The sequence below is a fragment of the Emys orbicularis genome, chromosome 1, assembly GCF_028017835.1.
Source record: "Emys orbicularis isolate rEmyOrb1 chromosome 1, rEmyOrb1.hap1, whole genome shotgun sequence".
In the NCBI taxonomy this organism is placed as follows: domain Eukaryota; kingdom Metazoa; phylum Chordata; order Testudines; family Emydidae; genus Emys; species Emys orbicularis.
Genome location: NC_088683.1, coordinates 256,209,064 through 256,236,910, shown reverse-complemented (window position 1 = coordinate 256,236,910; position 27,847 = coordinate 256,209,064). Strand labels below are relative to the sequence as shown.

Genomic DNA, 27,847 nt, shown 5'->3' with positions numbered 1-27,847 from the left:
GCCCTAAAACTTCCCCAAAATAATTCCTAGAGCAGATCTAGGACATCCAATCTGATTTAAAAATGATCGGTGATGGAGCATCCACCACGAACCTTGGTAAATTGTTCCAATGGTTAATTACTCTCACCATTAAAAAATGTATGCCTTATTTTAAGTCTGAATTTGCCTAGCTTCAGCTTCTTAAAACTTTCCTTTCCTGTGATGCTTTGCTCATCAAGCTTTCTGTAGACATCAGAGCAGAGGAGAGTTTTAAGGAGGTAAGTTTTAAGGTGAGGGGGTATTTTGGCGCACTGAATATTTAATTATTTATACAGAGTGGAACAGCTCCAAAAGGAGAGATTGAAAGAACCCCACCCAGAAACCCAATCGCCCTGTTGTTCAGACACTCTCTTGGGATATGAGAGACCCAAATTCAAGTCCCTGCTTCAAATCAGGCAGAGCAAGAATCTGAAAACAGGTCTCCCACATCCCAGGTGAGTGCTGTAACCACTGTGCTATTGGCCATAATGGTGGTGGGGAGCAGGGGCTAAATCTCATTTTCAAAAGTGATTCAGGCACTTAGGAACCTAAATCCCATTAGAGGTTGGCTCCTAAGTGCCTAAATCACTTCTGGCATTTAGGCCTCTAAGTCACATAGGGTCAGATCTTCCAAGGTGTTTAGACAGCTAACTCCCATTGAAGTCAGTGGAAGTTGGGTGCCTAAATACCTTTGAGGAACAGTGCCTTAGGTACTTTTGAAAGTTTACTGATTGGACCCTTATTCCATTCCACCTTTAGCGGGGATTCCAGGAGCACTTGTGGAATGAGGGGTTAAAGACTTGATGCCAGACTTGTGGAGAGTAAGACAGCCTCCAGTGCTAGTGTGGACATGCAGGGCCTCCATAATGATGGCCTTAATCCAGCCGTTTCCTAGACTGAGACCTGGCCGATCTTGGGGGCAGGGAAGCTTCTTTGGCAGTGGAGTGATAAACCCAGACCCAGGGTAGAATACAGAGGCGGAATGCCATGGAGTCCTTACACAGACTTTTCCATGTAGTGGCAAGATCTAAAGCCTAAGCAGTTTCCAACTGTCAGTTGCTGGCATTCCTGTTTTCCATGTTTCTCCCTCCTATTGGGTATCGAGGTTCTGGATTACTATTATACATCTGTGGAAAAAACAACTTGCATTGCACCTCAATTTGTTATTTCCCCCCCATATTTCTAGTAGCTCCAGGGTCCTTGGCATTCACGTTCATCACTGGTTATTACAAATCTACCAGTTTAGTATTATTTGCAAATTTCATTTCAGATGCTGTTTGCCCCCACTTCCAGGTCTGTAACAGAGATATTAGTAATACCAGACACCACAGTGATCCCTGCAGTGCCCCACTACACCCCTTTGCACCGCTTAATATATTAACTTTTATTCACTATTCTCTGGTCCTGCAGATTTGATTTGCTGAGTAGGAGTTTGTGATATTTTACCAAATGTATAACTAAAATCCAAACGCATTACACAACAAGTAGTGCATGCTCTTCGGTCACTAATCTGTCTATCTCTATATTAAAGAGAGAGCAATAAGATTTGCCCACCCAACTTGTTCTTTACACAGGTAAACACAAATTACTGAAGGAGATATTCAAAACCTTCACATGACTGGAGTTTCACATCAATGAATTGGGGGTACTTTTATGAACTTTAGATTCAAATTTTCGATGATAAATCTGGTGATTAGGGTGCCAGCCCAGAATTCTGGAGAAATGGGTTCAATTCTTTGCCACAGACTTCCTGTTGGACCATGAGCAGGTCAGTCCCTTTGACCCATCTTGCCTCAGTTCCCAATCTGTAAAACGGGGCTAACAGTATTCCCCTATTCTCACAGGGGTGTTGTGAGAGTAAACACTTTAAAAATTGTGTGGTATTCAGATACTAAAGTAATAGGGCTACATAAGTACCTTAGACAAAGTTAACCTGTTCATGGTTCAGTTATGCATTAAATAATTAGGACCTTATTGTACCATCAATTTTTAACCTGTAGTTCCTATTGAAATCAGTGAAGAAATCTGCCTAATACTTGGAGGCACAATATGTCCCTTAGCAATTTTTTCTCTTAGATATTTGAGCATTTCACTAGGAATTAAGGTTGGATCTTCCAGATGAATCGTTTCAGGATAATCTCACTATCCTTTTTATTTTGTTAAAAAGGTGGCATATTTGCTTTTTTTCAAACCCTTCAATATTTCCCTTAGTTTTTTATGACTTTTCAATATCAATTGTCAGCGGTTTGGTACATCTATTGGCTAATCCCTTTAACACATCCTAGGATGTATGTCACCCAGGACCACTGATTTGTACACATTCAAACTGGCTAATATCTACTTTACAAAGTCATTGTAAACATTTACCTAACAGCCCCACCCGCCATGGCCACGGAGGATCCTATTTGCAGTAGAACCATAGTAACTCTCTGGGTAGGGAAGGGCGATGCATAGGTGCTGAAACTGGGAGTGCGGGAGGTGCTGCCGCATCCCCTGTCTTGAAGGGATTTCCATTACGTCCAGGACTTACAGTTTGGTTCAATAGCTCTCAGCACCCCCACTATACAAATTGTTCCAGCATTCCTGGGTGATGGGCATCCTAGTAACAAAAGTTACTATAGGCTCACGGTCTGTGGCCACTACTGAGACCTGAGCCTACAGTGCCCTATTGTATGTGTCAGGAGTACGGTTGTCTCAGTCTGTTTCCCAAAGGACTAGTGTACCGTATGCACAAAAAAGTCACCACAGTATTTAGCACCAGTTAGCACCCTTGCTGGCAGTACAGACACTCCCCGACTTACACAAGCGTTCCGTTCCGGAATGCCTTACGTAACTCGAATTTTGTGTAAGTCGGGAACGTATACCCAGCCATTACGCAAAAAACCCAATCAACCAACCAAACAAAAAACTTTCTATCTTATGGAACTTTTTCCGTAAGTGCAGATTTGTGTAAGTCGGGTTTGCATAACCCGGGGAATGTCTGTAACCTCATTGAGAGCCTAGGAAAGGAGGCTGAACTATCCTCTCACCCATAGAGATCGCCTCTCCATGAGAGGATTGCATGGCACTAAGGAAAAATTGCTATACCCATGCCTATGTTGTGCTTCCTCTAAGGATAGAGAACTACAAGCTCCAGGGCTGTCAATACAGGATCTTTTATAAGTAGTAAACTCTCATTAAAAGAATTTTTTTAAATGTTTAAAAAAACAAAAAACAAACAAAAAAACCCACCTCCCCAGCCACCCATAGTCATTAAAAAGCCTGTGGAAACTTTCAAAAGAGAAGAACTGCTAATCCCAGCGCCCTTCACAGATTCCAATTTAGGCAATTACATTCTGCCCACCTAACATCCCTCCCCACCTTGCAGTTTCAATGGATGTGGTATTCCTCGCATCTGGCCCTAAAATGTGCCTGGACTCAATAAATACTGGCTGCATTCCACCACAAAGGTGAAATGCCACTCCTACCTACTGGGAGTGCTGTAAGGGTTAACTAGCTAATGGCTGTAACATGCGTTGAGATCTTTAGATGGAAAATGCTAATTGTGAAGTGCTCCTATTAAATATCATCACAAAGGAAAGGAGGTTTGTATTGTAATTGGGTGGTCCATTCATACACACAGCCACCCAGTCTGTTCTTTACTAGAAAGTGAGCAGACAGGCTCAAACAGATTAAAAGGCACTGAGGGGGGTTAGCAATAGAGCTAGGCAATTTTTTTGGACAAATACTTTATTCACCAAAAGATGCAGTTTCTGAGTCAATAAAAACTATTTGCAAATTTGTGTTGTTTTCAACCTATTGCTTCAGTCAAACCAAATAATAATAATAATAATAAAAAATCAGCAGTCTCTCTCTCTCTCTCTTTCTGGCCCAACCACTATTCAATTCTTTTAAACAAAAAGTAGAACAGCTTCAAAAGGAGAGACAGAGCCCCACACCAAAAGAGCTTAGACCTAGTACTCAGAAACCTCACTAAAGTTCAAGTCCCTGCTCCAATTACTATTTAGTTATACATCGTGGAACAGGTTCAACAGCAGAGATTGAGAGTGCCTTGCCCTAGAATACTCCACAGCCCAACGGCTAAGGAACTCTTCTGGAGAGGTGGGAAAGCCAAGTTTTAATCTCTTCTCCCCATTAGGCAAAGGGGAAAGGTGAACCTAAGTCTCCCACATCGCAGGTGAGTGCCCAAAGGTTACAGAAGAACAAAACATTCTGTTTGACCTGAACTGAAATATTTGTCAATTTCTTTGATTTGCCATATTTTTTTTTTGAATGTATAGTTCTAGTTCAAACCAAACCAATTTTCCCCCCAATTTTTCAGAACTGCCAATGAACAAAAAAAATCAGCTCTTCATCCAGTTCTAGTTAGAAAGCCAAAAAATAAGCTACGTTGACAACTGTTTAACCTTCAGCCCTAACAATCAGCAGTGCATTTTGGTGATTTTTTTTAAACTGATTTTTCCCAATGCTTGTAATAACCATTAAAAACAGCACAAAATGCCCATTTTTCTTTGAATTGCAAAACAGAGGGGCGCATGTATTCTCTGCCACCACAAATTCACATGCCACTTTATTTTGTATCATGCGTAAATAACTTCTTTGGTTTAAGACACCAGTTTTTAACATTGGTCTATCCTTCCATATATTTTTAGCAGATCATTGCCAGAGTAAGAGCATCTACCAAGGCAGGTACTGTAGAAATTTTAGCCTAACAAACTTGACAATGTCTTAACATCTATACAAGAGGAAACTATCCTCCAAGAGGTAAAACATTCACTTGTCTCTGATACTGCTTGTTTATAAACTGTTCTCTGTCCCTTCGTCTGCTGAAGGGGAAATAGAAAGACTATTATTATCAGTATTACACTACCACTTGAAAACTCCAGTCAGGATTGAGACCCCACTGGGCTAGGCACTGTACAAACTCAGGGCTTGATTTTGCACCCACTGAAGCCCATGGCAAAGCACCCATTGACTTTAATGATATTGGATAAGGGCCTTAGGGTATGGATTTATTCTGCAATTAGATGCCTGCAGCTGGTCCGTGTGGAAGGGTCCCATATATATGTTTTATTTAGGTTTCATAAATGTAAAATAAGGATTTTGGGGGGGAAGAGGACACGTAGGGTTTTAAGCAGTAGGGGGAAAAGGGACTGTTGGAGTTGAGACCCGGGGGCAAAGATGGGAAATAAGGGGAAGGAAAGTAAAAAGGGGAAAGGATTTGGGAAGGGTGTGAGAAGCAGGATGGGCAGGGAACATGAAGATGAACTGCTGAAGCGCTGCAGTGGTAAGAGGGATGGGATGCAAGGGAAGCCAGCAACCAAGGGGAATGAGAAAATGAAGGGGGGGAATATCCAAAGTACAAGTTTCAGAGCTGAGTGAATGATAAAGTCAAGAGGCAGTGCTGTGAAGGCTCCTCCCAGCTGCTATTCACCATGTGGAGAGACGGAGGGGAGACCTGTGGGCAGGTGTCTCTATATTTGGTAGAACATTTGGCATGATATTTGAGATGGGATTTGGAGAACAGATTTTAGATGCAGCCCAAGAATCAAACAATGTGACAGTAACATCCATGAAACAAGCAGCTTATACTCACTGTTTGCCACATGCCATGGTTGATAACTGGCCCACTGCTGGTCACACGGCCTATTCCATTGTACTTCAACTGCAATTCTAACCGTCCGTTGCGCAAAGCTAAGACTATCCATGTGCTGTCTTGATGGCCTCCAGCAAAGAAAAGGATACCTTCAGGATCAAAGGTTCTAAAGTCGAATTCAGCCACAAGTCTGACCACATGGGTGTCAAGAAACAAATTAGTTATGCAGAATTCAAAAAACCACTGTGTGCTTTCCATACAGAGAGCATCAGTTCAGACAGTTAAGAACCAAGTATTAGCTTTTAATTAATTTCTAAAAGACTAAACTAGGTGGAGGATATATTATTATGAAAACAGTAGTAGAGAACACACTGTCATATTTCAGAGATTATCAAATTCTCTGGAGCAAGGATTCCCTTCTTGGTTACTTGTCTGTACAGTGCTTTGCATAACAGGGGTCTGATCCTTGATCAGGGTTCCCAAGTGTACCATAATACATACAAATAATAATAATTTTAGTTTCAAGTGGCTTTTTAATTCAATACATGTACTGAAGTGACACACAACGTTCAGCTGCAGTTCTAAAAGCACTCTCACCTTGTGGGCTGTTTCCTTTTAAAGCGTAGTCTGATAATAGGTGTACCACTGAACATTCTTCCCAGGTACAGAGATTTAACACTTTTCGCAACAGCAAAAGACACACAAGGTATAATATCCTATAATCGAAACATATTTGTAGACTAATTATTTGCTCATACATTAATGAAAGAAGACGACAATCAAATGGAATTTCCTTTGCTATTTTCAAATCTCAGACACTCATGACATGGATACAGTTGTTGATCAATTATTATACAACAACTGTTGATAATAATAATAATAATTAATGGATATATCCCATCTCCTAGAACTGGAAGGGACCTTGAAAGGTCATCGAGTCCAGCCCCCTGCCTTCACTAGCAGGACCAAGTACTGATTTTGCCCCAGATCCCCAAGTGGCCCCCTCAAGGATTGAACTCACAAACCTGGGTTTAGCAGGCCAGTGCTCAAACCACTGAGCTATCCCTCCCCCCCAAGCTCTAAGACTACAGTACTGTAATTTTAGTAATGAGGACACTCAAAGTTCATTTCCCCCTGCTTCCCCTGAGAGCATATTTTTCTATAGCAAAAAAAAAAAAAAAATTATATTTACACATTAAAGAACAATTTCCATTGTAATCCCACATCCTCAGAAAAAAGTCCACTATAAAAAAAACTTACTAATGGATGCCTTTTGCATTCACACAAAGTATCAGAGACTCCTGCCTGCCTCAGCCAAAGGGAAAAATCATAAAGGGATCGTGGCACGCAACAAAAAGTGAAAGCACTACCCTGTAACTTAGGCCATGCCATTAGATTTCTACACCGTCCTCAGCGGGTCTAATTCAGAAAAGCATATGCTAACAGATGTAAATTACAGCTAAGTAGAGGACGCACAATGCTTCCACTGCCATCCTCTTTGTGGAATGGGGCAACAGATGCTTAGTCAGTGGGATCCTAGGAAGATAAGTCTTGAATAAGCTATTCCCTCATCACCCTAACAAGACCCCTTTCCTAGGTGGGTGGAGCAGACAGGACACTGGCCTCTTATGGCAGAGGTGGGCAAACTACAGCCTGCGGGACCGTCCTGCCTGGCCTTTGAGCCTCCTGCCCCTCCCCCTGCTGTCCCCGCCTCCCCCGCAGCCACTCCGCCGCGCGGCTGGCTCCAGCCGGGCGGCACAGCTCCCCATCCTGCCGCTCCGAGCGGCATGGTAAGGGGGCGGGAAGCAGGGGGTTAGATAAGGGGCAGTGGATCCCTGGGAGGTGGTCAGGGGACAGGGAGTGGGGGCGGTTGGATGGGGCAATCAGGGGACAGGGCGCAGGGGGGGGGGGTTGGATGGGGGTGGGGTCCTGGGGGGGTGGTCAGGGGCGAGGGGTCCCGGGAGGGGGCGGTCAGGGGACAAGGAGCAGGGGGGGTTAGATGGGTCAGAGGTTCTGAGGGGGGCAGTCAGGGGACAGGGAGCAGTTGGATAGGCGTGGGAGTCCCGGAGGGGCAGTCAGGGGGCAGTGGTGTGGATAGGGGTTGGGGCAGTCAGGGGACAGGGAGAAGGGGGGGTTGGATAGAGGGTGGGGTCCAGGGGGGGCGGTTAGGGACAGGGGTCCCGAGAGGGGGCGGTCAGGGGACAAGGTGTGGGGGAGGAGGGTTGGATGGGTCGGAGGTTCTGAGGGGGGCAGTCGGGGGCAGGAAATGGGAGGGGGCAGATAGGGGGCGGGGGCCAGGCTGTTTGGGGAGGCACAGCCTTCCCTACCCGGCCCTCCATACAGTTTCGCAACCCCAATGTGGCCCTCGGGCCAAAAAGTTTGCCCACCCCTGTCTTATGGTATCTACTACCCAACTCAAGTAAACTTGGACAGCTAGACTCACCCCTCTGAGTTATTTAATCCAAGCATAATTATTTCAAAGCTTTTTGTTTTTCAGTTACTGAAATGAAAGATAACATACCTCACAAGTGTTCATGTCCTGGGAAAGCTTAACTCTCCCTTTGCCATCACAGTGACAGGTGTAACTCCCTGGTGAATTGACACAGGTTTGCTCACAGAGTTTCTCTTCACATTCATTCACATCTATACACCACCAGCAAAGGGAAAGGGGGAACAATGAAAAATACTGATTAATTTTTTAAGCAAATGGTCTACAAACCGATAATATTTTTCCCCTTCTATAGTGCTCTTAATTTGATGATCTCAAAGTGCTTAACACTCAGGCCTGGTCTACACTACGAGTTTAGGTCGACTTTAGCCGCGTTAAATCGAATTAAGCCTGGACATGTTCACACGACAAAGCCCTTTCTTTCGACTTAAAGGGCCCTTTAAACCGGTTTCTTTACTCCACCTCCGACGAGGGGATTAGCGATAAAATCGGCCTTAGGGGGTCGGAATTGGGGTAGTGTGGACGGAATTCGACGGTATTGGCCTCCGGGAGCTATCCCACAGTGCTTCATTGTGACCGCTCTGGACAGCACTCTCAACTCAGATGCACTGGCCAGGTAGACAGGAAAAGCCCCGCGAACGTTTGAATTTCATTTCCTGTTTGCTCAGCGTGGAGAGCACAGGTGACCACGCAGAGCTCATCAGCACAGGTAACCGTGATGGAGTCCCAGGATCGCAAAAGAGCTCCAGCATGGACAGAACGGGAGGTACGGGATCTGCTCGCCATATGGGGAGATGAATCAGTGCTGGCTGAACTCCGAAGCAGTAAACGAAATGGCAAAATATTAGAAAAGGTCTCCAAGGCCATGAAGGACAGAGGCCATAACAGGGACGCACAGCAATGCCGCGTGAAAATTAAGGAGCTAAGGCAAGCCTACCACAAAGCCAGAGAAGCAAACGGAAGGTCCGGGGCTGAGCCACAAACATGCCGCTTCTACGCGGAGCTGCATGCCATTCTAGGGGGTGCAGCCACCACTACCCCAACCGTGTGCTATGACTCCCTCACTGGAGAAACACACAGGGAAGAGGGTTCGGAAGAGGAGGATGGAGAAAATGTAGATAGCTCACAGCCGCAAGGAAGCAGAGAAACCGGTTTCCCCAACAGCCAGGATATGTTTGTCACCCTGGACCTAGAACCAGTAACCCCCGAACTCACCAAATACCCTGAGGGCACACAGGGGACCTCTGGTGAGTGTACCTTTGTAAATATTACACATGGTTTAAAAGCGTGTTTAATGATTAATGATTAATTTGCCCTGGCAATCGCGGCCAGTACAGCTACTGGAAAAGTCTGTTAACGTGTATGGGGATGGAGCGGAAATCCTCCAGGGACATCTCCAGAAAGCTCCCCTTCATGTACTCCCAAAGCCTTTGCAAAAGGTTTCTGGGGAGGGCTGCCTTATCCCGTCCGCCATGGTAGGACACTTTACCACGCCAGGCCAGTAGCACGTAGTCTGGAATCATTGCATAACAAAGCATGGCAGCGTATGGTCCCGGTGTTTGCTGGCATGCAGACAACATCCATTCCTTATCTCTCTTTGTTATCCTCAGGAGAGTGATATCATTCACGGTCACCTGGTTGAAATGGGGTGATTTTATTAAGGGGACATTCAGAGGTGCCTGTTCCTGCTCGGCTGAACAGAAATGTTCCCCGCTGTTAGCCACGCGGTGGGGGGGGGAGGGGTGAAGTGATCATCCCAGAGAATTGGGTGTGTGGGGGAGGGGAGTTAGTTGGGTTTGTGCTGCATGTTAACCCTGAAACCGCAGCCCCTCCTTTTACATTGCAAACCCATTTTAAATGGCCAACCCAACGGGTGCTTGGTATGAGAAATGAGAGCACTACTGTTTGAAACCATTCCCACATGTTAAGAAGGTTAAAAAAGCCAAAAGACTGTGTCTTACCATGGCTGCCTGCAAGCTGAAATCTGTGGCCTGGCACTGCGTGAGTGATCTCTCACACCAAACCGGCAGGCCCTCAATATAAGAGGAAAAATGCGACCTTGTAACAAAAGCACATGTGCTGTGTAATGTGAACAGCAAAATTTAACGTGAAAGAGTGTACCCATTGTTCTCTAAAATGTGTCTTTTTTAACCACCTCTCCCTTCTCCTCCACCAGCTGCAAATGTTTCTCCTTCACAGAGGCTAGTGAAGATTAGAAAGAGAAAGCGTAGGATGCGTGATGACATGTTTACAGAACTACAGATGTCCTCCCATGCTGACAGAGCACAGCAGAATGCGTGGAGGCAGTCAATGACTGATTACAGAAAAGCACAATATGAACGAGAGGAGAGGTGGCGTGCTGAATCGCGGGATGAACAGAGCAAGTTGCGGGCTGAAGATGATAGGTGGCGTCAGCTTGCAGACAGAAGGCAAGAGTCGATGCTCCGGCTGTTGGAGCATCAAACTGATATGCTCCAGCGTATGGTTGAGCTGCAGGAAAGGCAGCAGGAGCAGAGACCGCCGCTACAGCCCCTGTGTAACCAACAGCCCTCCTCCCCAAGTTCCATAGCCTCCTCACCCAGACGCCCAAGAACACGGTGGGGGGGCCTCCGGCCACCCAGTCACTCCACCCCAGATGATTGCCCTAGCATCAGAAGGCTTGCCTTCAATAAGAGATAAAGTTTTAAATTGCAGTGTGTCCTTTTCCTTCCCTCCTCCCCCACCCATCCCGGGCTACCTTTGCAATTATCCCCCTAGTTGTGGGATGAATTAATAAAGAATGCATGAATGTGAAGTAACAATGACTTTATTGCCTCTGCAAGTGGTGCTCGAAGGGGGGAGGGTAGGGGAGGGTGGGGTGGTTGGCTTACAGGGAAGAAGAGTGAACCGGGTGGGGGGGAGGGGGCGGAGGGTTCATCAAGGAGAAACAAACAGAAGTTTCACACCGTAGCCTGGCCAGTCACAAAACTCGTTTTCAAAGCTTCTCTGATGCGCACCGCGCCCTGCTGTGCTCCTCTAACCGCCCTGGTGTCTGGTGCGCGTAATCAGCGGCCAGGCGATTTGCCTCAACCTCCCACCCCGCCATAAATGTCTCCCCCTTACTCTCACAGATATTGTGGAGCACACAGCAAGCAGCAATAACAATGGGGATATTCTTTTCGCTAAGGTCTGAGCGAGTCAGTAAGCTGTGCCAGCGCGCTTTTAAACGTCCAAATGCACATTCCACCACCATTCGGCACTTGCTCAGCCTGTAGTTGAACAGGTCCTGACTCCTGTCCAGGCTGCCTGTGTACGGCTTCATGAGCCATGGCATTAAGGGGTAGGCTGGGTCCCCAAGGATCACGATAGGCATTTCAACATCCCCAACGGTTATTTTCTGGTCCGGGAAGAAAGTCCCTTCCTCCAGCTTTCGAAACAGAGCAGAGTGCCTGAAGACGCGAGCATCATGTACCCTTCCCGGCCAGCCCACGTTGATGTTGGTGAAACGTCCCTTGTGATCCACCAGGGCTTGCAGCAGCATTGAAAAGTACCCCTTGCGGTTTATGTACTCGGTGGCTTGGTGCTCCGGTGACAAGATAGGGATATGGGTTCCGTCTATCGCCCCACCACAGTTTGGGAATCCCATTGCAGCAAAGCCATCCACTATGGCCTGCACGTTTCCCAGAGTCACTACCCTTGATATCACAAGGTCTTTCATTGCCCTGGCAACTTGGATCACAGCAGCCCCCACAGTAGATTTGCCCACTCTAAATTGATTCCCGACTGACCGGTAGCTGTCTGGCGTTGCAAGCTTCCACAGGGCTATCGCCACTCGCTTCTCAACTGTGAGGGCTGCTCTCATCCTGGTATTCTGGCGCTTCAGGGCAGGGGAAAGCAAGTCACAAAGTTCCATGAAAGTGCCCTTACGCATGCGAAAGTTTCGCAGCCACTGGGAATCGTCCCACACCTGCAGCACGATGCGGTCCCACCAGTCTGTGCTTGTTTCCCGGGCCCAGAATCGGCGTTCCACGGCATGAACCTGCCCCAGGAACACCATGATTTCCACATTGCTGGGGCCTGTGCCTTGTGAGAGGTCTATGTCCATGTCAATTTCCTCATCACTCTCGTGGCCGCGCTGCAATCGCCTCCTCGGCTGGTCCTGGTTTTGCTTTGGCATGTCCTGGCTCTGCATATACTCCAGGACAATGCGCGTGGTGTTCATAGTGCTCATAATTGCCGCGGTGATCTGAGCGGGCTCCATGATCCCAGTGCTAGCTATGGCGTCTGGTCTGAAAAAAGGCGCGAAACTAGTATCTGACGGACCAGGGGAGGGAGGGAGGGAGGGAGGGGCGAGTGACGACATGGCGTACAGGTACAGGGAATTAAAATCAACAAAGGTGGCTGTGCATCAGGGAGAAACACAAACAACTGTCACACAGAATGGCCCCCCCCAAAGATTGAACTCAAAAGCCTGGGTTTAGCAGGCCGTTGATTTGACGGAGGGAGGGGGAAGCAAATGAATACAGAACAAATCTATTTTTTACATCTTAAGACGACGGTGCAGCATGACTGATAGCCCTCGGCATCTTCTGGGTGCTTGGCAGCAAATACTGGGCGCTTGGCAGTTATAACCACATTTTTCCTGTATGATGACGATGGCCTTCAGGCCTATTGCACGATCTGCTGCTCAGGGAAGACTCTGCTAATGTGCGATGGGCGCTTGGCAGAAAATGGCATACTACGACTGATAGCCATCATCGTCATTGTGAAGGCAGCAGAATATGACTGGGGGGATGGGGGACTGGGGGACATACGGAGTTCCAGCCACTGCTGTACGACGATGACGGTTACCAGTCGTAATAAACCATCTACTGCCAAAAGGCAAAAGGCAAGGGCTGGTGCAATGCAGCCCTACGGCTGCCAGCCCCACGGCTGCCAGCACCCAGATCGCCGATGAAGGCTACCAGTCATGCTGCACCGTCTACCGCCAAAAGGCAGTTAGCTGCTGCTGCTGTGTAGCAATGCAGTCCCACGTCTGCCGGCACCCAGATGACATATGGTGACCGTGAGCTGAGCTGAGCGGGCTCCATGCTTGCCGTGGTATGTTGTCTGCACAGGTAACCCAGGTAAAAAGGCGCGAATCTATTGTCTGCGTTGCTCTGACGGAGGGGGAGGGGCCTGACGACATGTACCCAGAACCCCCCGCGGCACTGTTTTGCATCATTCGGGCATTGGGATCTCAACCCAGAATTCCAATGGGCGGCGGAGACTGCGGAAACTGTGGGATAGCTACCCATAGTGCAATGCTCCGGAAGTAGACGCTAGCCTCGGTACTGTGGACGCGGTCCGCCGACTAGAGCACTTAGAGCATTTTATGTGGGGACACACACAATCGGCTGTATACAACCGATTTCTATAAAACCGGCTTCTATTAATTCGACCTAATTTCGTAGTGTAGACATACCCTCAGTAATTATCCCTCAACACCCTTCCAAGGTAAAGAACTATTATTATCCCCATTACAGGTAAGGAATTTGATTTACAAATAAGTTTTGGCTGCCCTAAGTTACATAGTGAGTCATGGGAAGGCTGAGAACAGAACCCTGACTCCTGGTCTGACTTGGTCTCCTGATTCATAGCCCTGTGCTCTGCTAGACAATGCTTCCTCATAAGTCCCATTCTGGTACTCTTGCGCTGAGTAGATCTTACTTGTTTTGGTAGCCCAGCTGTGGTCAGCATGACTACTTGCATAATTGCTACTCAGTGTAGTGACAGCAGAATTGGGTCCTTAATAAACAGCAAGGAGCTGACAATACTAATGAGATGTCTCCATTATTTTCTTTCCTCCTTTTGCGTTTTCTCATTCACTTCAGAGATCTGGGGGGGGGGGGGGGGGGAGGAGGGGAGGAAGGGGAGTTAAGTTTGTGGCCCAAGGATATATGTAGCTATTTAAAAAAAAAAAAAAAAAAAAGAAAAAGAAAAAGAATCCCTCACACTCTGTAAAGGCTTGTGTGAAATTCATATCCTTAAGCTACTCAGGCTTAAGGCTGGAGGCAACACTGGTCCTGGAACACTTACTGAGCTGTACACGACCCTATTTACATAGGATTCCTAGCGCAGCTAAATACTAAGAGAGATTTTTAAACAACAACCACTGCTCTGTAGTGTTCTGCCACCACATATGGAGACAACACTATGAACAGATTTGTCTGGATCCCAAACAGATCACTGCCTGTCAATACAAGAAGTCTCAGTTATTCTGTTTGTACAGTCTTATTCAAGCCATCAAGGATGACTGAAAACCTGACATAATTGCTCACAGGCACTGAAAGGCAACTGACCTACAGTGGTTAAATGATGAACTAAAAACAAAGGAAGATTAATAAAATGTACTGTACAATCCCATAGTGCTTTACATCGTCACAGAACTTCATAAATGTTACCATGGAATTAATCCCATTATTTCCATGCACTTACCTTGACAAGACTTGCTTAAGTTATCGTATTTGTAGCCTGTATCACACAGACATGCATACGAGCTTATTAAATTTTTACAACGAGCTTCTCCACAGATGCCTGTTGATACTGTGCATTCATCTATGTCTGCAAAACAAACAGTCAAACACACAGGGCTATTTCACATCAGTATCATTTCAATGTTTGCAAGTTTTGAGTAGGGCAGTGGTCAATTGTCTTCTCAGTTATTTAGGTAATTGAGAAGTTTACTAATATCCTTGAGAATTTGTCTACAGTGTTGCTCTGATAAATAGTAAAGCTGTTCAGTGCCAGTCAGGAAGGGATTACAGGCTTCCCAAGAACAGCTGTTGGTTTCTCTTCAAGCCATTGGCTATCTTTGGAAGAGGAATGCAAAGTGAGCCAGAGGGAAAACACTGAGAAAATAGACCCACTTGCCAAGTTTGACAGGGCTACGAACTGTGGAACAATAAGGAGCACACAGTCAGGAAGTGGAGGACCAGTTTTATTTTTGGTGAAACAAATACAGATTTGAAACCCCAAAATCAAAGAAACATTATTTTAACAAACACAGGTTTCTCCTCCCCCCTGCTCTCTCTTTTTAACATACAGTTTCATAGATTGCATGTAATTTTTTAAAAATTCTCAGCCTCTAACCATTTGTAATTCAATTTCAATTACCTTATAAAATCCCCACATCTCTTTCAAACACCATCTCTCAAATTTCACCTAAAGCATATTATCATTTTAAATTTAAGATACCTGTGGCATATATATATATATATATTATTATTAAACAAACATCTGTCTTTAATGGCAAGTTTTTTTGTTCTATTGTCAGCATTTTGGATTAATAAGCCTACATTAAACAGAACATTTTCTTGTAGACAAAAGGCGAACTTCACAGCTGGAATAATGGGTACAACTCATCGCGTCCCTTTGCACTATTGTGAATTAGGCCCAAAGGAGTGCATGTCTATAATCTAATCACCAAATTAGGCATCAGATAGAGTACTGGGGGGTTCTGCTATAGGGAGGCATACTCCCCTTAGGTCTAGAGGGGGGGAAAATAAGCCACTTTTCAGCAGGTGCTGGTTAATGTGGACAAAGTTGTAGTTTTAACATATGCTAGCAGGTCATGGTAAATACTAGGGCAGAGCTTATTGTCTACCTCGACCTGCTAATGTGTTAAAACGACAACTGCCTTGTGCACACTATGATTTTACCTAAACTGAGCTAAAATGTGATTAAAAAAAAAGAAAAATCACCTTTTCCCCCTAGTGCAGCTACATCATTACTATAGGCACAAGCTTAGAAGGAAAGCTAAGAGTGGCAAAAAGTAAGAAAAGATAAAAATATACATTCAGATACAATTGACACTACATATAAAACATCAGCTGTTTCAGGGATAAATCTCCAGGCTATGAGTGTTTACATGTAATTTTCAAAAGGGGTTCTTCCCATTTATAACTATACTTTTTGGGACAGACCTTTAGCTGATGTACATCAGCATAGCTCTATGCCAATTTACACCAGCTGAGGATCTTGTCTTGAAAAACCACCACTTATTTTTCCTTTTATGATCAGTTTCTCTTCCTGTCAGGAAAGGGGCACAGCGTAATTACTTTGTGCATTGGAAATAGTTCAGGACAACTGCACTTGTATTCCCCCCTGTGGTGCCTCGAGGTCGCCCACTCTAGGGCTCCTCAGCAGTCATCTCTACTGGGTAGATAGCCACGTCTCTCCCTCCTGACTGGGGTTTTTCCAGACTGCAGTTCCCTGCCTACAGTGCAATATCCCCAGCAAGCCAGACTGCATAAACAGGCCAGTGTTTGTGCTTTGCTTCCTCTTCAAAGGCTATGAACAGCTGAAATTGCCTGCAGTCACAAGGTACCACATAGCTCTTTAGAAGCTAACCAAAAGTCATCCGTCAGTCTTATGGGGCCTCAGTAGCCTAAAGTCCTTCCAAAAACCTTCCCAAGGATTGGGGCCCCCCTTTGACAGAAACTCCTGTGTTTGCTGGATCAGAAAACAGCAAACATTCATGTCCCAGTGGGGGAGTGGGGTAATCCCCACAGGTGTGTACCCATGAGTGTGTTTAAACTCATGCTATTTATCGAAAGTCCTTCTTTGTCTGTCTCTGGAGAAACCAGTCTGAACTAGTATATGAGCATCTCCAGGTGGTGGTACTTCTCTAGAGGTGTTACAACCTTAGTGAATTTGCCTAATCACCTCACACTGTTCTTAGTTTCTGTAGGAGCTGTGGTCACCCGCCCTGATGGAATTACATACATAAACTTAATACAGTGAGAGCTCCCAAAAATATTGCAGGAAATTTCCGTATCTTGTATTTATGTTTGGTTGATAAAGTTATTGTGCTGGAGCTTCTGCATATGCCTGGCTCTATTTTCTGTACTTTGTGTGTCAACCAAGGTTCTTATAAGCAGGGATAACTGAAACGTTGTGAAATAAATTATGTGGCAGCACATTAAAAAGTTGATACATAATTTGCCTTTTGAATGAGATAAATAGAGCTGAGGGCTTGGCCACTTGTGGTCACTTTGATCCCATGGCACAGCATGCAAAAGACAGACATTTGAAATCTGGATTAGTTAAATTCTGCAGACATAACATTCACCCTGTAGCCACGGATGAAAGTAAGTCCAGTGACTTACCAGTACACTGGGGCCAGCTCTGGCCCCCGGAAGGGGAGGGGCCTAGGGTGGAAGGGGCGTGGCTGAGGGAGTCAGAGCCAGCCCCAGCCCACCCTGTAAGGTAAGTGCCCCCTTCCCCCCCCCCCCCCCCCGGGTAGCAGCAGCAGCCCGGGGCTCCAGTAGTCTCTGCTGCCCTGTCCTTTAAATAGCCACGGGAGCCCAGCTGCTTCCCCAGGACTCCCGCGGCTATTTACAGGGCTGGGGCGGTAGAAGCAGGGGAGCCCCGGACTTTTTAAATAGCTCCCAGAGCCCCGCAGCCCTACCCCAGGGCTCCAGCAGTGGGGCTCTGGTGGCAATTTAAAGGGCCTGGGGCTCCAGCCCCTGCTGGGAGCCCCAGGCCCTTTAAATTGCCCCCTGGGGAAGCTGGGCCGCCCTGGTACGGCAAACCGGCTCTCACCGGTACGCCGTACCGGGGCACACTGGCTTACTTTCACCTCTGCCTGCAGCTTCAACTGGACATGACATTCTGCTTCACTTTCTGTCCTAAACTGCTTTGTAACATTGCTGTCTGCCCTCACCAGGGCATTTCAACAACATTTAATCTTAAATGAGATTATGCAAGAAAGGCTGTAAGATCCATTCTTTGCACTTTCACCTTCTGAATTTATTAGCTGCTGTACATACCCAGATTAAGAAAAAATAATATTAAATTTAACAAACAACACAAAAAAAGAAAAGAAAAACAACAGACTCGTATATTGCAATGCAATGAGACTAGAAATAATCATAACAACTCTTCTTGCCAACCCTTCTTCCTCTCAGTGTTGTCAGGATGTGAGGGCTGATCAGCTGGACCAATTTAGTACAACCCAACCCACAAATCCTCTGTGAATCACTGCTATGTTATGATGTTGCAGAAAAGTATGGTGTGACTACTGGCATGCCTAGACATGTATTCCAAACTTGCACTACTGAATAAAATCCTAATAGGCTGCAGTTACTTGGGGGGGAAAACAAAACAAAAACCCAACTATTAAGAGTTTCTTTTGGCCTAACAATTAAAACACAACATTTGATGTAAACCTACAGTATAAAATGTAATTGTCACAACTCCAGGTTTCCTAGAACTTGGTTTCATATACTGCTGCTACCACCAAGCTTCTCACTTGGCAATTTTACCTTGAGACACCCCTCCCTCTGCTCCCTTCTTACAAGGGCCCTGTCCCCAGGAGCAGGAGAGTGGTCCCGATAGCTATGGTAGGTGTTCTCTGAAGGCCACTGCATAAATCCCCATTCACCACAGCTCCACTCTGGACTGAATTAAGAGACCTGTAATTTATTATTTACAATTCAAATCTGTGAATGAATTCCGGTACTGATCAGCTGAATCACTGTCCTTTTACAGCCCTGGAAAGGACAATTTCATCCCCTCCCTCCCCCCCAGTTCAGCCTTCCTCTTCATAAGCCACAAAGTCTGATGTTCTCCCAGTCTGGTCTTACCACCACCCTTTCAGCAGCCCAGGCCTCTATCATCCCTGATGGACCAGTCTCTGAAGAAACCGTTCTTGACATCCTCAGCCAGCTCGGACCAAACTGCCTACAGCCAGCAAATCTCCACTCATTCCTCCAATGATCCCCCTCCCACTGCTGACTGTCAAACACATAGGCACCGACTCCGTTGGTGCTCCGGGACTGGAGCACCCACAGGGAAAAATTAGCAGGGTGCTCTGCATCCACCAGCAGCCAAGGTCTTCCCCCCCCCCACCCTACCAAGCCCGCCATGTCCCCACTCCTCCCCTTCCCTCCCAGGGCTTCCTGACCCCCCCGCCACCTAACAGCTGTTTGGCGGCTTAGGACTTTCTGGGAGGGAGGGAGGGGGAAGAGCGGGGACATGGCCACTCAGGGGAGGAGATGGAGAAGAGGCAGGGCAGGGACTTGGGGAAAGGGGATGGAATGGGGGCGGGAAGGGTGTGGGAAAAGGTGGGCTGGGGACTTTGGGGAAGGAGTGGAATGGGGGTGGGGCGAGGGCAGGGACAGGAAGAGGGGGGGCGGGGCCGGGGGGGATGTCGAGCACCCACTGGGCAGAGGGGAAGTCGGCACCTATGGTCGAACAAATATTCTAGGCTGGCTCCTAGCAACCCAGGGGACGCTCAGAGTCCTTAGGTTTCAAACCACTATCTCATTTCCACTCACACAGTTTACCTCCCACCTACCTTATATCCAAAATAATAGAAACATAACACATACCCTAATGTTCTCCACAGTGATTGAGAACTGCTACTCATTGACTTTAATGTATCAGCTAACCTGAAATTAAAGGTATACATTGATCTTACCTTCACATATTTTATTGTTTTTAAGAAGAGCATAACCACTATAGCATGAACAGCGGTAACTGCCTGGGTTGTTGAGACAGACTTGGTTACAGCCACCATTCTGCACACTGCATTCATTAATATCTAGATATCAATAAAAAGTTATGTTAGACTTTTCAGCTATTCAACATTGTGTAAGTGAGGGAAGAGATTGGAAGTAGGAAGGAGGGAAGAAAGGCAAGAGACGGAAGAATAATTGTTATTTAGAAACAGCTTCAAAACATTCATACCAACTCAAATATACACACACATTTGTTTATTGCACGTAGGATCTTCCACAACCACTACTGAATTGTGGGCCCAACCCTGCAAACAGGTATGAGTGTCTTTACTCCTGGGAATAGTCCCAATTAAGTTGATGGCACTATCGCCATGAGTAAAGTAACTCACATATGTGTTTGCAGGAGCAGACCTGATGTTCATATAGCATCCTGGGCCACATCTGGGAAGGGATCTTTATACTCAAAATTTAAACAACAGTATGATCAATGCAGTGTTGTTGTAGCCGTGCCAGTCCCAGGATATTAGAGACAAGGTGGGTGAGATAATATCTTTTACTGGACTAATTTCTGTTGGCGAGAGAGCCAAGCTTTCGAGTTACACAGAGCTCTTCTTGGGATCTGGGAAATGTACTCAGAGTGTCACAGCTAAATACGAGGTGGAATGGACTATGCAGCATAAATAGTTAACACATATTTCAAGGATCCATTAAAGGTGAAGTGGCCTGTTAACTCCCCTCCAGCCATAGGGGGGGAAAGGAAGGGAGGGGGAAAAAAGCCAAGGAGGGGGAGGGATGGTTAGTGGGTTACAGATTGTAGTACTAAGCCATAAATCCAGTGTCACTATTCAGTCCATGATTTTTAGTCTCTAGCAAAGTTCTGAAGTTAAGCTCCCAGAATTGTCTTTGGCAGGTGTGCAGATTCCTTTGAGAATGAGGACTGATAGGTCAGATATAGAGTGATCACTCTGTAAAGTGTTCGTTCACCGGTGATATGGTGTTTTTGTCTTTTGTCATTGTTCTGTGAGAGTTCATTTGAGAGTGCAGTGACTGTCTTGTTTCACCCACATATTTATGGGCACATTTAGTACACTGGATGAGGTACACCACACGTTGTGATAGGCATGTGTAGGAACTATGGACCTTGAAAGGTGTGTTGCAGGGAGTGCTGATCATCATAGCAGAGGAGAAATGTCTACAGATTTTGCATATATTCTGACAGGGTCTGGTGCCACTTTGAGTTGGTGTGTACTGGCCTGTGGGGAGCTTCGAGAGGCTGGGCGGGTTGTTTGAAGACCAGAAAAGGGGGTTCCAGAAAAATTTCTTTCAGGGTGTAATCCCATCAAATATGGGTTGTAACTCTTTAATGATACCCCGTATGAGTTCCAATGTGGAGTACTAGGCGACAACTACAGGTGTGCAGTCAGAGGGAGTTTTATCTCTGTATTGAAGCCAGTTCTCTCGAGGTATTTAGGTGGACCATTCCATGATGCAATCTATTTATCTGGTGGAGTGTGCTTGTTTGGTGAAGACAGTTTTGAGTGTGTTAAGGTGTACATCCCGGACTTTCTCCTCAGAGCATATTCTGTGGTATCTGAATACCTCGCTGCAGAAAGCAAATTTCTTGGTGTGTTTGGGATGGTTACTGGATCTGTAAGGGTATGTGGGTTTCTTGTATATAGTGGTCTGCAGGGTTCCATTGTTGAAGCTAATTGTGGTGTCCAAAAAGTTGATGCTAGTCAGTGGGAGTGTTCTAAAGAGAGTTTAATGGATGGGTGATGATTGTTGAAGTTGTGGTGGAAATCTATAAGTGAGTTTAGGTTGTCTGTCCAGGTGAATGAAAATATCATCGATGCATCTTAGGAATATCATTGGTTTTGTGGTACATTTGTTCAGAAATTCTTTTTCAAGGTGATCTATGAAGAGGTTGGCATATTGGGGAGCCATCCTCGTACCCACGGCTGTTCCCATGGTTTGGGAACAGTGTTTGCTGTTGAATGTAAAGTTGTTATGGGTGAGGATGAAATGGATGAGTTTGGTGATGTGTTTGGGCTGAATATCTGAATGTTCTCCATTGTCTTGTAGATATCTGAGACAAGCAGCAATGCTGTCATTGAGAGGCTTATTGGGGTAAAGGGAGGTGACATCCATGGTGGCAAGGATGATGTTCTGAGGAAGATTGCTAATGTTGCAGAGTTTCTGGAGGAAATTGGTTGTGTCCTGGAGGGAGCTGGCCCTTTGGAGTGGTTTGAGGATGGTTTTTATGAATCCAGATATTCCTTCAGTAAGAGTGCTGTGGCCAGACATGATGGGTCTGCCCAGGGTCCCTTGTTTGTGTATCTTGAGAAGCATGTAGAAGGTCGCTGGGGTGGGTCCATGTGGGATGAGGTTGTAGGCAGTTCCCTGAGCTGTGACACTGAGTACGTTACCCAGACCCGAGGAAGAGCTCTGTGTAAGCTCGAAACCAACAGAAGTCGGTCCAATCAAAGATATTACCTCACCCACCTTGTCTCTCTAGATGATCAAGACAATGGAAGAGACATTGAGTAAAAAACAAAACATTATTGCAGTTGCTGAGCTCTAGAGATGCTCAAATAAATTCACGAACAAATTTCACACTTTTAAAAATAAAATATTTGTGAATAATTCCACCACTCTGCACAATATTCCCACAGCTCTACAGGAAGCTCAGGTTCAGTTCCCCTGCGAGATCTCCTGCTGCCTGGGCCAGCATGATTGTGAGCTAGCAGAATATGATCTCAAATGAATCTTAATTAATCCTTGCAGCCAGAAAAGTGATGGCTCTGATGAAAGGCCTGAAAGGAGCAGAAAGCAGTAATCAGAGAGAGCAGGGGAAACCTCTGTATGCCATAAAGGACATGGCAAACCCTCTCAGGAAAACCTCCCATTTATAGGACCAGCAAACCCTTATTCAAGCAAGTAGTTCTTATGTGAGTAGCCCCAATAAAGTCAACGTGAATCCCCACTGGGATTTCAATAGTCTTGGGAATAGGTCTTCTATAAATAAGGGTATCGAGGATCAAGCCTATATACAATTAGGTTTTTTTTTTAAATGTCATTTTATACAGTTATGTGCTTCACACAGGACTTTTAGGGGGTGGTGAGAACCCTGAACGATGCGTAAACCAAAGTTCAATGCCATGGCAATTGTGAATTATGTGACAATGGGGAAGGGGTAAATACTGGAATTTGGCATCAGTGACTATTTACAAGTGTACTCAACAAGAGTTCAAGTAAATGTATGAGGTATAAGAAACACTGTACTTGACAGACAATCCCGTATAACCTGGTCATCAAAAATCATTAAGAAATAAACCAAATATAACTACCTTGTTCACATTTTCGCCCACGCCAGCCACGTCTGCAATGACAAAAGAAGTCACCCTTTAGATCTTCACATATTTCAGTCCCCTCTTTCTGGCAAGGGTAAGGAGAACACTGATTTGGTAAATCTGGTTAAAAAAAAAAGAATAAAACACCACATTGAACTCTCAGTTTGTTTTCCTGCCTCTGTCAGAATCAAGACATTTTAGGAATACTGGAATTACTATCAGAAATACAGGTGATTGGTGCAACAGATAGAGGCTTCATAGTGCTAGTGTACTGAATTATCCTTCTGTGTCAGGATTTATGCAATGCCACCTCAGTAGCGATCAGCAAAAGCACTGAAGTTGAAGCGCACCTTATTAAAAATGGGAGGAAGTTTCTTCCATTATGGGCAAGGGCCCCTATATTTTGGAACTGATGATCCCCAGGTTGGCGAAAATAGCCCAAATTTGCTGACTTTTAGGGAACACAGAAAAGCCATCTACTTTCCCAGGCTTTTGAGGGAAGGGGGGGGGCAGGAAGTGGGCCAGTGTTGCAGGAAGGGGATTGGTGGTTTATTTTTGGCTGTTGGGGTGAGGCTAACAGTAGACTGATAGGTTTGTTGTTAGTAAAGACTGTATTTTACATAGCTATCAAAACTGTCCTGGGTACAACCTTTTGTAGAAATTGTAAGGAAAAAAGGGAAAAGAAAAAAAGACTGATGTACTACTAATAAAATAACTTCAAACCACTAGTCTATAGACAGTAAAATGTTCCTAACCAGACAAGGCTGAATAAAGTCTGATGACAGACAGAACTCCAACTGATGTCAGTGGGAGCTCTGCATGTGAAATGACATCAAGTATAGCCGTTACAGCTGATACTATTGTACCAGGCAGCAATATTTCAGTGCAAGACAGCAGTCACCCAGTTCAGGATGGATTTTTAAATCAAATACCAAACTGTTAGCTTGACTGTTCTCACAGAGTGAAATTCACCCATCCAGGCACAAAACCAAAGTTATAAGGCTGCATACCAGGAACTAAGTGGAGGTGGAATATGCCCCTATAAAATCCATTGGCAGCCCCTCTGCAACTGTGGTAATACACAATAAGTAGGACCCTACCAAATTCATGGCCATGAAAAATGCATCACGGACCATGAAATCTGATCTCCCCCATGAAATCTGGCACACAGTGGGTGGCTCCTAGCCTGTGCAGGGCTCCAGCTGCTAGTCCTGGCTGGGGATGGGGAGGGAAGAGACTTCCTCTTCCCCTACAGGGGCTGCTCCCAGAGCGGGTCAGACCCACCTCCAAAATCTCCCTTTGCTGCAGAAAGCTCAGGTGGCTCCAGCTGTCACCCACCCGCCACGCAGAAAGGCTGTAACTCTAGCTAGCACACACACAGGCTGTGGCACCAGCTGTCAGCCCCCAACTCATGCAGGAGACTGCCAGGAGAACCAGACGTATGGTAACCTGCCCCTCATACCCTGCGACCCTCACTTCTGCGCTGCTGCTGGAGGTGGTACTGGGCACCGGGCCAGCAGCCTTCCTCTCCGGCTGCCCAGCTCTCAAGGTAGCACCCCGGCCAGCAGCAGGGCAGAAGTAAGGGTGGCAATCCCAGAACCCCCCTACAATAGCCTTGCGACCCTCCCACCCTGACCGCCTTTTGGATTGGGACCCCCAGGGTTACACCACCATGAAATTTATGATGGGAACATCTGAAAATGTGAAACTGACTAATTTTAAACCCTCCTGGCTATGAAATTGACCAAAATGGACCATGAATTTGGCAGGGCCCTAAGAATAAGGGCTGCTGACCCTTTGTGCCCCTTATGCAGGTGCTTTGGGCTACTGGATCTTCATAAACACACATCCCATGGGGCCTTTTCGAAACCTGCCCCTTCACATCAGCATATTTGGAACAGGTGTAGAGACCATTCTGTCCCATCCAGATAGCAGAAAGGCCCACACACATAGAGAGGGGTTTCTACATGAATTTTAGCCAAAGTACAATCTGCAGGACCATCGGACTTGGCAAAAACTATTAAAATACTGTTGCATATTATGATTCTTCATTGACTCCCTCTTCACTTTGAGCTGGATTTTTTTGTTTGTTTGTTTAAAAGTAGTTTCACATCTCAGCTTGGATTTGCAGTCCCAAAGTGCTGGAATTTCTAATACTGTTGGTTCACTTCAGTTTAATGCAACAAGGAGGAGTCTATAAAAAAGTTCAAATAAAATCAGGACAAGCAATGCTAGGTTCAGCTATGCATAACAAATGTTTGTAAAATGGGTGCCATTAAAAACTGGACATTAACCACCTGCAGTATATAAATGCACAATGATGGGTTTGAGACATTCCCCATTCTAAGTGGAAACAATACCACAAATGATGGGATAAAAGGTAATTATTAATGTGAGCAAAAATGTTGGAATCTTTATGGTGCCCACTGCAAGCATTAGCACTATTGGGAAGGCTCCAATCAGGATTGGGTGCCCTCACTGCAGGGCACTTCACAAACACACAAGAAGAGAGAGTCCCTGCACCACAGAACTTACAATTCATGGTCCCAATCCTGCAATTTACAATTCTTGAGTGGTCCCATGCCTGGCCAGGTAGCTAGTGCTTGGCGATAGTGGGGATGCAGAGCTAGGATTCCCTGCTTCCCTTTTGGGGTGCCTTATGCCCCCAGGAGACTAGAGAACATCCCACACTCCATATCTGTTCAAGGCCTCGACAGACTGCAGCCAACAGTGCTTAGAGAAAACAATTTAAGTAGTTTCACAATGCCCACTCTGGCCCCATCCTGCAATCAGGGCAGATGGACTCCTATGACTGAGCAGAACCCCAGTGAAGCAAACAGAGCTCCAAACAGACCAAAGGCCCACCAGGATCAGAGCCTATGCTGTGACAATAAATGCCCTCCACATAGGGCCAAAACCTTGCTCAGCCAAAAATCTACTGGTTTAAATGACAAAAATACTCATAGTGCTAATACTTACCCCCTCCTTTGTAAAGTAATTTGAGAACCTTTGATGAAAGGCACTTTAAAAGTAAGAGCAAAGCGTTAGGGGATGGTTTTTGTTGTTGTTTGCTTGCTTGCTTTTTTAGTATTACTGCATGCGCCACTGGCAATGTTGCCTTGTAAAATGCTTTATAATTGTTCTCTCGTCCCTTCCTTCCCTCATCCCCCAAGTCGAAACTGGCCTGTGCCATGAATTGCAGATAAGTCAGCTTAGAACAAGAACAGTTATCGTTACTGGGAGCCAAAAACCTATGTAAACATATTATTATTTTTGGAGTAGGAGGCAATTGGACTGATGCACTAATGCAATAACAATAAATAAAATAATATGTTGCACTTAATGTGCTTTTTGTCAGAGGATCCCAAAGTCCTTTTACAAAGCTGAGTATCATTATGACTATTACATATCAGAAAAGTGAGGCACCGAGGTTAAGGCCAACATTTTCAAAAAGGCCATTGATTTTGGGTGCTCAGATTGAAAGATATATGGCTTTATTTTCAGAGTTGCTGAACTCTAGCTGAAGGTAAGCACATCTTAACATCAGACCCTAGATGTCTCAAGTTGGACACACTAAATTAGTGGCCATTTTTGAAAAACCTGGCCTTAGTTACTCAGCCATAATAATATAGCAAATTAGTAGCACAGTGGAGGAATAAAAAAAAAATAATTAAATTCTCTCCTGACTTTATTCTCTGCACTAATCACTGTTTGATATTGTCTCCAGTAAAGGTTGAGAATATTGCTGAATACATCTTCCATTACAGCCAGACTGCTGAAAACCTATCAGGAGAGACACCTTATTTTTACCCACTGTAAATCAAGATCACTGCCAGGATGTTCTCAGGCAGCATGTATAGGTCAAATATCACTGACTTCACTTTCCTCTCTCACCTCTAGTACAGTTACAATATGTGTTCTATGCTCAGCAAGTGTGTGTATAAATTAAGGGGAAAACAGGAAGGATTCTTCATCCACTGGTTCTGATGAGACTAATTGGGCCATCCCTTGACAATTATTTTCTGAAATGTGCTCTGTGCGCGCGCACATGTGTATTATGGGGGGATGGATAGTGTTACCTCATCTCCCTATTTTGATGACAAGTCTGGTCAAACTGCTCAGCTACAGAGGACGCAAGACTTTGGGTTAGGTATTTCACAACTAATAAGTGAATGTTTTCCTTTGTCAGAATAATAGGAACTGTATTTCTCTCATCTTACTCTCTTTGACCTTGAAGGCATGCCTTTGAAACAGTTTACTTTAATAAAGTAATTTACTTTAATAAAAAAAAACTTTAATAAAACACTTTTAATGATGCAGACAAAGCAAATCCCTTTGACATATTTTTGAAACATTTACAGCACAGTGGTGTTTGGTTACTGCTCAATAAACATTTTAGAAAGATTCTCAGGGATTGTCTACAGGGGGAAAACAGCATGGGACAGCTACTGCAGAATAGCTATTCTGCACTAGCAGCCAGGTGGGTACTCTTACTCCACACTAAGGGAGTGTCTACACTTTCAGTGCCGCATCTGCCGCTGTAGCGCTTAGCGAAAGCGTCACCTACATTGACAGGAGAGCTTCTCCCATCAGCACAGGTCCTCCACCTCCCCGAGAGGCAGCAGCTATGTCGACAGGAGAAGCCCTCCCGTCATCATAGCACTGTCTACACCAGAGGTTAGGTTGGTATAACTGTGTCACTCAGGAGTATGAATTTTCCACACACCTGAGCAACGTAGTTATACTGACATAAATTTGTAGTGTAGACCAGGGCTAAGAGTGCTTTTGTATGGTCTAGCTTAGTCCGCTTTGGAAGTGGATTAAGCAAACCACACAAGGCACTTTTGGAGGGGAATAAGAGTATCCACATGCAGAGTTAGGCCTGGTCCACACTACAGAGTTATGTCTATGTACAGCAGCTTATGTCAGCCTAACTCTGTAAGTGTCTACA

At 45.5% G+C, this 27,847-nt stretch overlaps 1 protein-coding gene across 1 annotated transcript in view; it reads right to left on the bottom strand.

The window, feature by feature from the left end:
• GAS6 (growth arrest specific 6) overlaps positions 1–27,847 on the bottom strand; it is an 83,985-nt gene that overhangs the window by 25,443 nt on the left and 30,695 nt on the right. Inside the window, exons 5-10 of the mRNA XM_065417284.1 lie at positions 22,894–23,016; positions 19,507–19,629; positions 14,520–14,645; positions 8,136–8,257; positions 6,212–6,330; positions 5,615–5,804 (exon numbers count right to left, since the gene is read on the bottom strand). Of these exons, the coding sequence (XP_065273356.1) occupies positions 5,615–5,804; positions 6,212–6,330; positions 8,136–8,257; positions 14,520–14,645; positions 19,507–19,629; positions 22,894–23,016 (803 nt within the window). The remainder of the gene's footprint in view (positions 1–5,614; positions 5,805–6,211; positions 6,331–8,135; positions 8,258–14,519; positions 14,646–19,506; positions 19,630–22,893; positions 23,017–27,847) is intronic.